At 41.6% G+C, this 13,657-nt stretch overlaps 1 protein-coding gene across 1 annotated transcript in view; it reads left to right on the top strand.

Annotated features, from left to right (window-relative positions):
* Positions 1 to 13,259, top strand: part of LOC121180410 (voltage-dependent T-type calcium channel subunit alpha-1I-like) — a 131,026-nt gene extending 117,767 nt beyond the window's left edge. Inside the window, exons 33-37 of the mRNA XM_041035802.1 lie at positions 3,892 to 4,032; positions 6,670 to 6,804; positions 8,520 to 8,694; positions 10,378 to 10,592; positions 12,591 to 13,259. Of these exons, the coding sequence (XP_040891736.1) occupies positions 3,892 to 4,032; positions 6,670 to 6,804; positions 8,520 to 8,694; positions 10,378 to 10,592; positions 12,591 to 13,259 (1,335 nt within the window). The remainder of the gene's footprint in view (positions 1 to 3,891; positions 4,033 to 6,669; positions 6,805 to 8,519; positions 8,695 to 10,377; positions 10,593 to 12,590) is intronic.
* Positions 13,260 to 13,657: the final 398 nt, after the last annotated feature.

Below are 13,657 nucleotides of genomic sequence, written 5' to 3'. Positions count from 1 at the left end.
CAAGAGCACAAATCAGCAGTAAGCAGACCCATACTGTACTTTACCTTATAGATGAAGCAAGCTAATGAAAAAAAGTGTAAGTGGAGAGGGCAAAACAAACCAAGAGAAACGCAACGCTCATTAAACAACTCTGCTTATTTCAGTCTTGTTACTGTATACACACTGTATAGTCACAATATCCCTTTGCAGATAACTCATTAAATCTGAAGAGATCATTTAGGCTCCCTGTGGAGACATTTTTTTAAATTAACGAACAGCTCATATGAGGAAGTTCAGAGATCATAAAAGAATCTGTGCAGTGTCAAAATGAGAATTTTTTCCTCATCTTTCTGTTCTGTTTGTTTAATGTGTTTATTTTGGGGGGTTCAGTCTGTTTTAGTCCTTGTGCTTTAGTGCATTTTGTTTTTATTGTGAAGCACTTTGTAACTGTGTTTTGAAAAGTGCACTGCATAAATAAAATGTATTATCATTATAATTATCATGCTAAAAAGATGAAGATAAGTCAGTTGTAGAATTCCAGCCTAAACTTTAACTCGCAAAAGTGTCCATCCAAGTTTTGTACAAAGCGAATGAAAGTTCAACATCTGGAACAAAACGTGTAACAAAGAGAGAACCGTGTTGTTATTCAGATCACTGCTGAATGATTCATGCTTTTGGAAACATTTAACTTGCTAATGATTCCATCAGTAATTGTTCATAGTGATTTGTGAACAAAACATTTAGATGACGGAAAAAAAGGCAATCAAGTGTCATTAAATGGATGCAAAGTGGTCATAATTAGTTAGGATGAAGTTTGCAGAGTCCCGGAAAGTGAAAGTTAGAGATACCAAAGAGAAAAACATTTTTATAGAGTGGTAAATAATAGCTGCTCGGCCATTTTCACTTTCCGTCAGTTTGCAAAAGAGCCAACTTTTTAGCAAAGGTCAGATTGAGAGCACCTGTCCATGAAACAAAAAACAAACTGGCGTACTACCGTTATGGGACACACACCACTACAAAGCTTGTCCTGTACCCCATGTTTGGACAGCACATGTTTCAGCTCAATTTTGTTGTCATCCAGTGGCGTTGGTGGAGATATGCACTCTCTGTTTTCCAGCTGTACACAAAATGTACTTCATCCTCAAAACTTGGTCACGCTTTTGTGGAATGTTAGTTGTGTTATTTCAGAAATATTAAAGACTGACAGTAGTTATCATGATCTACAAATAGATACAGTGAACAGAATGAATTTGAGGGGAAAAAGTGTGTAAATAATTCAATGTCTGCAACATCAGTGATCCACAGTGTGGGGTTCAGAGTGGATGAGAGCGTTGCTGGATGGGAGAAACCAGATGGCAGTGCAGTGAATCAAACAGGGTCATGGGCACCATTTATCACAACCAAGGCCCCCAGCTTAGCCAATCAATCAGGCTGCCTCACCCCTCGCTGTGCATCTCCCGGCACTTGAAACAATGTGTATGCGTGCGCTCATGGTACATCAGTGGGTGCTGCCAAGGTCTGGCTATCGACTATCGTGGTTGCTCCCTTCACCTCACACCCTTTGGCGTAAGACTTATATGGAGAGAAGGAGTAGGAAGGAGCAGGCACTAGAGGGAACATGCAGTTTGAACTTTAGACATGCGAGAAGAGCTGAGCTGACACGGAAAAATTGCAGCTTGGAGTTGAAAATCGAGAAGGCACATCAAGAGGTTAAAGAGTATGTTCTTATGTAAGCGCGTATTTACCATTATTTACATATGATAAGCGTGTTATCAGTTATCAGTGCCTATAGGAACCTGTGTACTGGTGTGTGTGCACGTGTGTGTAGTGGCTCCGCTTGTGTGTCTCCACCTTCATGCGTCTCCTTGGTTACAAAATGAAATTCAGCAGCGAATTAGCTGCAAGATAAATAATTTTGACCACTGATGCTATAGCTACAGTAACAGTGCACTCATCAATTTAACTGCTGCTAATCTTGAAATGCAGCAACAAAGGCAAAGAAACACGAGCTGTCAGACAAAGAGACGGGTACTAAACAAACCCTCAGCTTAGCCAAACATGTCTGAAAATGAAAATAAAGCCAGTCTGTGAAATTATGACCCAAAGCCGCCCTTTGTAAATGTATGTGCTACAATAATTAAATAGTGAAAAGAGAGATTAGAAAAGTAGGTTAGATGATGACCAGAAACTCTCAGCTTGTTTAGGTCCTGTTGGATTGATTACTCTCTTAGGCTACAGACTAGTTTTCATGAATGGCTCTGAAAATGATTTGTTTTGGAAGAATGTCACATGCGTTTCTTATTCTGAAAAAAATTCTTCGGAATGAATTTTTTTACCTTGTTATCCATAAATGATCCTGTAGCTGGTGCCAGGGTTGTTATGTCTTTTAAAGCACAGTGCAGACACATTCAGTCTAAGGTTGAGTGAGCTTCATTTTATAAAATATATATTTGCGGGAGAATAATCCGAACAGCTAAACTGCAAATACAACCCTTAAGAACTTTCCCTCATTTGATTTCCTCAGTGCTGCTGACATTGTAAAATTTTCACACAGGAATCTGCCAATTACTTCAGGCTCTCTGGTGCCATTCACTGGGAATTCTGAACCATCTACAGCTCATCTAAATTAGAGTGGTGCGATATATATATATTTTTTTTGTAAGGGATCATGCAATTAATCTTACAACGCTGACATTCATCTGTCCCTCTGGCTCGGCTTGAAGCAGGCTTGAAGTCACCGATCTCTGTCTTGCACCTGCCAGCAGTGGCTGAAAATAACACCAGCTCCAACAGATTGCGGTTAATTAAACAACACAAGATGTAGTCATTACCCGTGTTCATACAAAAGACGTGGGGAACAAAGAGTAAGATGAAGGGAGGGAAAGGAGAGGAGCAGGTGAGATTTCAAGCAGATGAGGAAGACGGATGCGACACTGAGTCAGTGAATGTGTTTACTGTGAAACGTGTACAGTGGCTATAAAATAAGTGAATGACTGCGGTGTGAGTGGGTTGAAATGGCGGCAGGAGGAAAGATGAATTTGCACAAAAACGTGGGACAGATTGACAACGTGAGAAAAAGTCCTTGCGTCTGGAGAAATGATAGAATCTCAGCAGGAAACCTGATGATAGAAACACTAACGACCAGAAACTGACTTTTAGACAGACGGTCGGGGAGATAGGTAGGAAAATGTGTTTTTGTGGCAGCGACAGTTGTTGCTTTCATAATAAATTGTTTAACTTTCCCTGTGTTGAGTTAAAATAGAAGACTAGAATGAGGGGAAATATTATTATATCTGGTTTGTTTAGTCTTTGCTGAAAACAAAGTATAAAGACACAGAGGGTTATGTGCTGGGCTGCTTATTGGCTGAGACCAGTATCTTCCTGGGGTCTTTGCACTGGTTGCCAGGAAATTGTCTTGCACCTCCCATAAAACAGGAAACTGAGCAATAGCAATGTTCATAAATAAACATGTCAAACTATTCCTTTAACCCACCCCTGTGAGACAAAGTGGCGTGTGTAACTGTGAGGAAGCTCGCTAATTAACAAGTTGAATCTTGTTCGTTTTAATTTGTATTTTAACAGAAATGTAAAAATGACAGTTTGTAGTTTTAGGGGCAATTACATGCTGCAACTATTCTGTGACAATAAACCTTATGATTTCAGTCTGAAAAACAGTGAAGAAGCATATTCCTCAAAATCTTAAACTATTTCTTACAGTGAAACTAAGTTTGCTTCAGTGACAGCTGGACGATGTGTATCCGACTCTCCTGCTTTAATTGGATCAGTAATTGTGACATGCATCCGTAGCACATCATATCTGTCCACCACAAATGTACAGGAACTTCTCTGGAGTTCTAATGAAGGCTACTACAAACAGACCAAAAGGTCAATGCATGTGTGTGTGTGTTGCAGGAGAGCCAGTGGCTGGACAGCGTGTCTCTCCTGATTAAGGACTCGTTGGAAGGGGACATGATTGACAACCTCTCCGGTTCCGTTTTCCACCACTACTGTTCTCCTCCGGTCTGCAAGGACTGTAAGAGTCACCCGCAAGAGGTTAGTGGGAGCATGCACACACACACATACTGTATATACATACACTCTCATCCCTTTTGTCTCTTTCCGTGTAGCTAACAAGCTATAAACAGCGACCCAGGTTTGTTGACCTTGAAGAGGGCTGGTGTACATGTTGGTCTTGTTTTTAGTCACGTAGCCATGTAAATAAAACTGTGAATTACACAAACATCGAAACGAAATGCGCAGCTTTTAAAGTGTGTGTTGAAGGTAGCGCACTGATTGAGGCATCTGGGTAGTGCAGAGAAAATATGTTCCCACCAGCACAGAGACCTACATTTCAACACTTGGCTGCAGTGCTTGTGCTCGGCTGAGTGCTCCATCGAACACATTGAGTTTCTGGTCACACAAAAGCCGTTACAAGTGGGAAGCCAGTCAGGGATCACATGCTTGCTGCTGCATCAGGGAGTCTTGATTGATCTGTCGACTGTCTCCTTCGGTCTTCCTCAGTGGAAGTCAGCAGCAGTAAGAACTGCAGCTGTTCTTTCAAAATTGGGAATAAAAGTGTTTTTTAAAAAAAAAAAGCATCTTCAGTTTTGCCAGTATTGCATCATACTGAAACAAAAGAGTGCAGTCAGATAAATTGGGGAAAAATAATTTTACTTTTTTTCTGGTACAGGTACAATTACTGACTTGAAAAGGGAAATTGCGTGGTCATGTACTTGTTTTCGAGGTTACTGTCCCAGTAATGAGCGTTTGTTCTCCAAAGAGACACTGAAGCTCTTTTCTCATTTTATGCAGTTGAGCATCTTATATTCTTCACATAAACTGTCTGCAGAAATAAACAAATCCAGAGTGTGTCTGTCCTATATCACATTAGCCCTGGTGTGTGTGTGTGTATGTGTGAGAGAGAGACAGAGACTAGATGGAAGGAAAATGCCCACATGAATAAATCTCATGAGCTCTCCCAAACCACATAGCAACTGTGTGTATCACAAACAACTAAGGGAGGTAGAGACCGTGTGTGTCAGTCCCATAAATTCATGCTGCACATACCCACTGCTCCATGTGTATACCCTGGTCAATATAAGATCAAACATCTCAGTTTCCATTTCCCCAGGTTGTTTGTTTATGGCTCAGTTCAGAAATTTATATTTATTTATATATTTGCGTATCTGTCCCCAGTCAGATAGAGCTATAAATAATCCCACACATGTTTCAAAGCTGTGGAATTTCCTCTGTTTATTTAACCTGTTATATACCAACTTTCTCGCTTTGAGAAAACCACCTGATATAAAATAAAAATAAAATAAAAAACTGTGCTTGTTTTCGAGCAATGTAATATTCTCCACCAAGGCCAGTTTTAATGATATATTGAAATAGATTATTCAGATAAATCATCATAAATAATATAAATACAAATCATCCAAAGCATTGTGATGTTTCATGATTCCAAAATGAAGTTTGCAGCTGAATTCTTCCTTGGTGAGAAAGATGACTTTGATATCCTCGTAATAAATATGCAGATTACCACTGACTGTTTTCATTGCATTGCACTGTACAGTAATGGTATTTTCATAGCTGTGGACCTGCCTCCCATAAATAGACAAAAATGACATTTTAGTGTCCTCCTGAAACGGCACCATGCAATGTGTGTGTTGCCTTCATCCACAAATATTTCGATTGTGAAAAATGCTGAGGACCAGCTGACGAAATCAAATTTTTATCCCTTAAAGTTGGAAAAAAAGGGTAAAGTTTCCTGATATACAGTATTCACTTGAAATGGTATTTTTATAATCCAATTTTCATTTGATTTTCAGCCTGTTTTGCCCTATTCATTTCACTCAAAATAAATCGGATTCAGTTAATACCCAGATTTCATTTGCTATAAAGACAGAAATAGCTATATCCAGTATTGGAGGGCTTATCTGTAAAAATTCGCACCGCATTAATCTCTGTAGCCGGTAATGTTCAGATATTTTTCTCTGGCTTGAACAATCGTGAAAAATCTCTCTCAAAACGTCCAGTCATACATTTCACCAACAAATGATTTGGACTCTGAACCTGACCTCTCACCGTGTGCACTCAATCATGATGCACGCAGACGTGAACGTAACGTGAACGTATCAGCCGTATGAGCCGGGGTCATCCCATGATTTCATCCTGATGCACGTGCAGGTGGGATATGTCAATCTGTACCTGTGTGAACGAGTACGAGTCAAGGTGAACGAGTCAAGGCATTTTACTTTTGACGTGTTCACGCATGTGAAGAAGTGGGATCTGATGGGATGGCGTTTGTGCCTCAGTTATTAAATTTCTATCTACGTGCGTATAATGACTACCTCACCCAGGACTTCTGTAACGGAATATTTACTCTTCACACTGTGCAAATCAAAGGCACTGACGTGCACTGAGGTTGGCTTGAATGCAAATATGCTGTAACGTAATGTAGGCCTTCATTTCTTATACATCATATTCAATTCCTTTGTTCTCTCACCTCCACTTCTTTCTTCTCTTTTTTCTTTGCTCCTTTTCCCTCAACACTCAATATTAAAGGTGTGCCTCATATTTATTTGATCTTCTCTCACCAAAGTAAGATGAAAATGCTGCAAGGTGTTGTGATATCACATCCTGTTGACAAACTGTACTGAGTGGTTACTGTGTGTGTGTGTGGGACAGATCCGACTGGCAGAGGTGGAGCAGGCATCTCTGATGTCAGAGCAGCTGTCAGACAAGTCATCGTCTCCGGCGCTGCCTGATGACCTGAGCCTGGACGAACACAGCAGCTACCAGCTGCTGGTCAGAGACAGCCAGGTACTCGCGCACACACACACACATAAACATAAACATGGTATGTATTATAAACACCATCAGTCATATCACATTCACTGATCTTTTATAGAGGGGTTAAAGTGGGCCAGAGCAATCCAGGGCGGTGTTCTGGGAGCTATGATTAATAGTCTGAGTAAATAAATCTGATTAGCAGTTTCATGCATAGTAGTGCGGAGCCAGTGGACCGTCAAACTGTTTTTACAGTATAAAAGTGAAGTATATGGACACTTAAATGGACACCCATCTACATGTGTACTGTAAGCTATGTTTCATGGATTGTGCTTGACCCCTTAGTTCCAACGAAGAGAAGTCTTGATGCTGATGTATACAGTGTTATTTTAGACAGTGGTTTTCTTCCAACCTTCGGGCAACAGTTCCAGGAAGACCGTTTCAACGTGACAGTGCCCCCATGCACAAAGCCAGGTCCTTAATAAAATGTTTTTTCCAGTTTGGTGTGGAAAACGTGGCTGGCCTGAACCCCCGACCTCAGCCCCATCCAACACCTCTGCCATCATCTGGAACGGCAACTGTACCACACAATATCAGTGCTGGACCTCATTAATGCTCTTCTGTTGCTGCAAATTCCTGCAGCCACAGTCCAGGTTCCAAAATCTTGAGAAAACCCTGAATCAGAAGAGCGAAAGCTGTTATAGCAGCTGAATAATGTTCAGTGTTTTGGAATGAGATATATACTGATCAAATATGGTGTCTGAGTGTCCACTAATTTTTGGCCTTGTTGTGTATATTGTATATACACTCCACACTGTGTATGTACAAGGAAGCAAATTATATGTGTATGTGTTTCTGTTCATATCCACCAATTAATATTTCAGCGTCATCTTTAAACTGTTTTATTTAAACTGGGTGCTTTTCTAGAACTAAACTCTGAAATGTGTCAAAAACATTAATAAAAAATAAAAATTGACATTAGTTGTAATAATCACATACACACATTAGTTTGGCTGTTCACAATGAATGGAAGTCAATGCAATGTCCTAACAAGGATAGCTGAGAAAACTGGAGTGCACACACCACACACACACACACACACAAACACTTACATGTCTTTGGGGCTTTGGGGAGTCACAGCTCATGTCATCACACGCCTTCCATCTCGCTAATCATCATTAATTACTATTTACAGGCTTTACTGCCTGATTAAAACACCTGCCTCCCCCTGTGCTCTTCACATGAGCATGCTGGGATATACTCGTGTATGTGTGTGCATGTATGTGTGTGTGTGATATGCACGTCTTTCATATCTCCATCTTCCCATGAACACTTTGCTCTCAGCTCACAGCGGTTCCACCTGGCCTGTTTCATCACTGCGTTATTGAAGGTCTGTTCATTTGATCCAGTTTACAACCAACAACAACAGCCGAGCAATTTGAAGCTTTGAAGCCTGCCGTTACTTTCCTTTTACCACATCCAATTTTAAATCAGATTTGTATAGATGGATAAAGGAAGGGACATGAAAAGGGAGCTTTTTGAAATTGGAAACAAATTGTACTCAGATTTCCATTATGACAAGGGGAAATGAAAGGCTGCAGTTTGATATCTTTCTTGCTTCAGTGAGCATCAGTGCACCTGGATATCATGCTTATTCTTTCTCCACCTCTTTGTCTCTCCTCTCCATCTCTTTCATTCACTCATCTGTCTTCAATGTCTCTCTTCTCTTTTTTCCATCTCGCTCTCAGAGGGGCAGCAGTGACTCCCGCAGTTCGGAGGAGCTGCCCACCCAGGGGGGCTACAGAGGGCTTCGTCCCTCCAGCTCAGGAAGCGAAAAAGAGATCCAGGAGTTGTTTGAGGTGGGCGTCCGTCCTCAGTTGAATCCTCCCTCGTTGGAGCATCAAAGCCCAACACATTGCACAGGTAACAGTGTACGCATGATGCTAACACAGCATGTGAGAAACTGTGTTTAGTTAGTACTGTCACACAGATTGAATGAATCTGTGAGGTTCTTGGTGGCAGGTGACAAATGACCAGTGCTCTTGCTTTTCTGGTGTGGAGAATAATTCCAGTAATCAAAATGTAAATGGTAAAACCTACTTTTTGTTGATTATTCTTCGTTCAACACCAGTGACATGATTCAATTGAATCTTTCACATCAACCAATCATATTAAAATAATCCCTCTCAGGGTTACCTTTCATGAGCGCTCCTTATTATCCTTATCAGGCTTCTGCGTCACCCTCACTGGTATTTAACCACCACAATTTCATTAAGCCATGACTTTGACATGACATTGATAGTATCGTTTAAATAAGCGGAGGCTTTTTCTAAACGTCTCTGGAGTCGGGGCAGGCACACAAGGACGTGTCTCATATTCCACACAGTTGATTGACTTCCACTACAATTAAAGCAGTGATAGATGAGGCCAGCAGCGAAACAGACACAGAGATGTTGATGAATGACATGTAATCGTGTGCTGATGGCTCACCACCACCTTCCCCAGTAACATGGTCATCATAACCAGAACAGACGGAGCGATACAAGGCAAAGTCAATTCAGGGGGAAAGTTCAATAACACGCAACTCACAGAGTGTTGTAGACAGGATGTCACTGAAGACATGGAGTGGTAAGCTTGGTGTGGGTACTGCCAACAAAAAAGATAGCTTTACTCTCTAGACTTTATCTCAGAGACACTTTTAAAATATATATATTTTTTAATATTTGGTTTCCTAAATTCTATCAGTTTGGATGAAGTATTTGCTCTAAAGCTCACCGTTTGTGTCTCTAATAAATGAAAAGATTAGGTTAAGTTTGTACTTTTAGTTTGACTCCCATGAGTTCTACAAGTGGTTAACCTTGTATTCATTTTCTCATCAACCCTTCATTTAGTTTTTCAAACACTGGAGGTCTAACTTGGAACAAGATGTTTGAGTCTTTCACTTTAAGATGATCCCTTGTGAGAAAAACGTTTCAAAAATTCACCACTTGATCTCTCACTTTTAGTCTCAACATGATCAACATTTTTCTAGCAGAAATAACCAGACACAGTTTCATCCACCTGAGAGGTAATGAGAGCCCTATTTGATCCATATCAAAGACAATACCTAGATTTTGAGCCATCCAACTACTCATTCTTGACATTCAGTTCACAAGACTATTGACAGGTCTGAGATCATCAGAGATATAGAGCTGTATGTCATCTGCATAGCTGTGGTGACTGATTCCATATTTGAGGATGAAAGAACCTAATGGCAGCAGAAAAGAATGGGCCCCAAAAAGACACCATGGGGAACACCACACAAAATACTGTGTTCACTCTTTCTGAATGCAGCTCCCCAGTGCAAGCAAAGTTAACTTTAGGGTTAGACCTGAAACAGTCTGGAACAGTACTGGAGAGCCCAACCCATATTTATCGAATCACAATACTGTTGAATAAGTGTGTCGGATCACCTTACACTGAGGTACTTAAATAGCAACTGTTGTCAATTTTAGATCAAAGTGTCCAAAGTGTCTAGTGGTTGTCTAAATGCCAAAAACTGTCAGAGGCCATTCCACCCTGTTAGCACTGACAAGACTGTATTAAGCTAGAACCCTCTCATTTCAGATGGTGATGGAGGAAGTTGTAGTGGTGGTGGTGGGCGGTCTTCACCTGTCTTCCACCTACCAGCAGACTTCTTCCACCCAGCTGCCGCAGCTCATCCAGGCAGCCCTGGGAATAGTGTTAGCCCAGGAGACCGAGGGCCGTCCACACTGGCCTCTCCAGCCTCCTGGGCCTCCCTTCGCTCACCTGGAGCCAACAGCAGGCCCCTGAGCTCTCAGGTATTATTGACAGATGAATGGATTCATGTGTGTCTGGATGGTTGGATGGAGAGACGAATGGAAACCTGACATCAGTATCTCGGTGCAACACATCAGAGACATGATGGAACAGTGTAAATAGATAACTCCTGAGAGGACGTTCAGTGAACCAGAGTTGTCATGCATCAAAGACACATCAGGCAGTCAGATGGGATTTGCCAAATGAGGTACAATGTAGAGTGCACTTGCGATCTGGAAGCTTGATAGTGTAACATGCCTTCAACCTATAGTTACACACAATTACAAAGGCAGCACTCACTGACACAAAATATTGTTTTAAAGGTGTTTTAGTACAGTTTGTCATGTTCAGTCTGCTGTGGACAGAAGGTGGCAGCACCTAGTTTCATTAGAAATCAACATTAGAATGAAACACAGGAACGGCTTCAGTCCCTGATCACAACTTGTTGTTTTACCAAACTGTAAACATATACATGACACTTACCACTTTCACTGAAATCCTACTGCAGTGTGAAACTTATTATTTAGGTATAATTAAAGCCAGGAACTCATCTGTATTGAATCTAACACCTCCCCTCTGTTGGTTTTTGCATGAAACAAGCGAGAATGAAAAGGCCCTTATTTTAGTTCTTGTTCCCGTGTAACCATGGAGACAGATTTCTCTTTCTTTCCCCTCTACCTGTTTGGTTTGTTTAGCTCGTGCCTGAGTGCCTCTGTGATCCTCAGCTGCTACAGTAATGCTCTGCGGCACTCAGCTAATTAGCCTGGCCAGCCCTGAGCCTGATACCGACTCTGTGCACGCTGTTGTTCTTGGCTCTCCCTCTTCGTGCTCTTCTCATGTCCCTTTTCTTCTGTTTCTTTTATCTTTTTATGTTTTTCTCTGGTGTTTTCTCCTCTTCTCTCTGTCCTCCGTCTTTTGGTTCTTTTTCTGTCAATCCCTCCATTTCTCCTTTTTCATAATGTCTTACTTTCCCTCGTGGTCTTGTATACTGAGAGCATGGCATGTACCGGTGCCAGAACTGGGAATAATGATTAACACTCCCCTGCCCGCGTAACATGTTGAATGAAACAAATGCTCTGTGACAGAATGGGTGGGTTGCACCAGTCAGGATAAACTTCATGGTTTACAGTTCTGTAGCACTGAAACTTTAAACCTAGTTTTAAACTATACTGATTATATTTAAAGCTTTCTTTTATCTGTACACTAAGATTAAAATGCGCCCTATTTCTCCACAATTTTAAATTCCAAACTTTGAACAGTTGTGGTGGTTCTTCAAAAAAAAAAAAAAAAAACAATTGACAGCCTGCGTGGATAAAGCAAACTGACCATAGTCCCTGAAAAAATAAAAAACAGGTAAAGACTCATCCTGGCTGAGTTTTTTTTTTTTTCATCGTGCGTTGGAGTTTTTAAGGCAGTGCAGATTCAGAAAATACTTTGAACTTTAATAAAAGCAAAGCAACACAAAAGCTGGACCTGGTAGCAAACATGAGAGCTAGCAAAGTGCCATTAGGAGCCATACTTTTCTCTTTTTTTTTAAAGAGGAGGGTCATTTGAGCCTTTCTGCCATTCCAGTGAAACACATAAATACTTGCTAGCGAACTAGTGAAGCACAAATTGTGTGAAAGGCCCATGGTTCCCCCATACAAGTGTTTTCTTTTTTTTTTTTTCTCAACCTGAGGTGAAAACCCCTATGTGGCTGTACAGGTTAATGAGACAACAGGTAAAATATTTTCTCCTGTTGTATTTTATGGGAGTTTAAACTAATATTCTCCTTTATTTTAAATTACTTAACTGAAATTACTATTCCGGGATTTAATTTAAATTGTTCAAGACAGATGTAATTAACTTTAACCTGGTTCAATAATTTAAAAAAAAAGTTTAACTAAACTTAAGATTAATCCTTATTTTAGTTTAAATTTCCTCTAGGTGTAACCCCCAGTTGTCTTTTGCCTGATTGCTTCCTTACTTTGTCTTTCACCACCCCCCTCCCCTGTGTGCAGCACCCGTCCCACAGTGACTCCTCCCTAGCCACAGGTAGTTCAGAGGGCAGCCTGCAGACCACCCTAGAGGAAGGTCTCAGCTTCAGCGTCTCCCCACCTCGGGATCTGGATCTCCCTGTGCCTCTTCTCTGCCCCCTCCCTAGTCACCACTTAGATCCCCAGGTACCAGCCACAGGAGACCAGGGCAACCCTTTATTAAAGAGACGCAGTACTACTTTTAACCTCCAAGCCACCCGGGGGCACCAGAGGAGCCAGAGTAGTTGCGAAGGCGGCAGCACCAGCCCTGGCTGTCCCCGGCAAGACTCCATGGACCCTTCAGATGAGGATGTGGGCACGGGGACAGGTGGAGATGGCTGCCGCCAGACCTTCAACAGCGAACACTTTTCAGAAACACTGAACAGCCTCTCGCTGACGTCGCTGCTCACCCCGGGCTCTCTGGCACCCCCACTGGTGAAGAAATGTAACAGCACAGGGTCTCTGGACCAAACCAGTCTTTCCGCCCGGAGTAAACATGGACGCCACGTCTGTGGCATAGATGCCCATGGTTACTTGTCCAGTCCTTGGATGGAAGGAAGGGCGAGAAGTAAGCAGGAGGACAGTGATATCACAGGCTTCAGCATGAAAAGCAGCAGCCAAGCCACAGACACAACCTCCAGGAAAAATAGATGAAACACTTGTTGCCTCTCTGTAGTGAACGTCTTTATCCATTTGCATTTCTTGACCTTCAGCAGAACAGGGAGAGTTTTAATACATGTCCTGTGAACCCAATTCTGAAATTCTCTCTTGTCTTTGAATCGTCTGTTCTCTCCCTTTCCTCCTTGGATCTGGCTGCTTGGGATCAGTCTTTTCACAAAAGATTACAGTTTCCTCTGAGTTTTTACATCCTCTCTTTTCCACAGGATGTGTGGTTGCTGTTTGAAAGGACTTAACAGTAATGACAAGGGGCTTAGCCTTTTAGCATAAGTGGGATTCAGCCTGGCAGTCCTGGGCTTTACATTTGAGCCATGCTGAAATGCTGAATTTTCGGAAAGCCATTAGAGAGACAGACCTGAACCTCATACTGATTG

The sequence above is a fragment of the Toxotes jaculatrix genome, chromosome 4, assembly GCF_017976425.1.
Source record: "Toxotes jaculatrix isolate fToxJac2 chromosome 4, fToxJac2.pri, whole genome shotgun sequence".
In the NCBI taxonomy this organism is placed as follows: Eukaryota; Metazoa; Chordata; class Actinopteri; family Toxotidae; genus Toxotes; species Toxotes jaculatrix.
The sequence above is the reverse complement of the archived record's forward strand: the minus strand, read 5'-3'. Positions and strand labels throughout refer to the sequence as shown.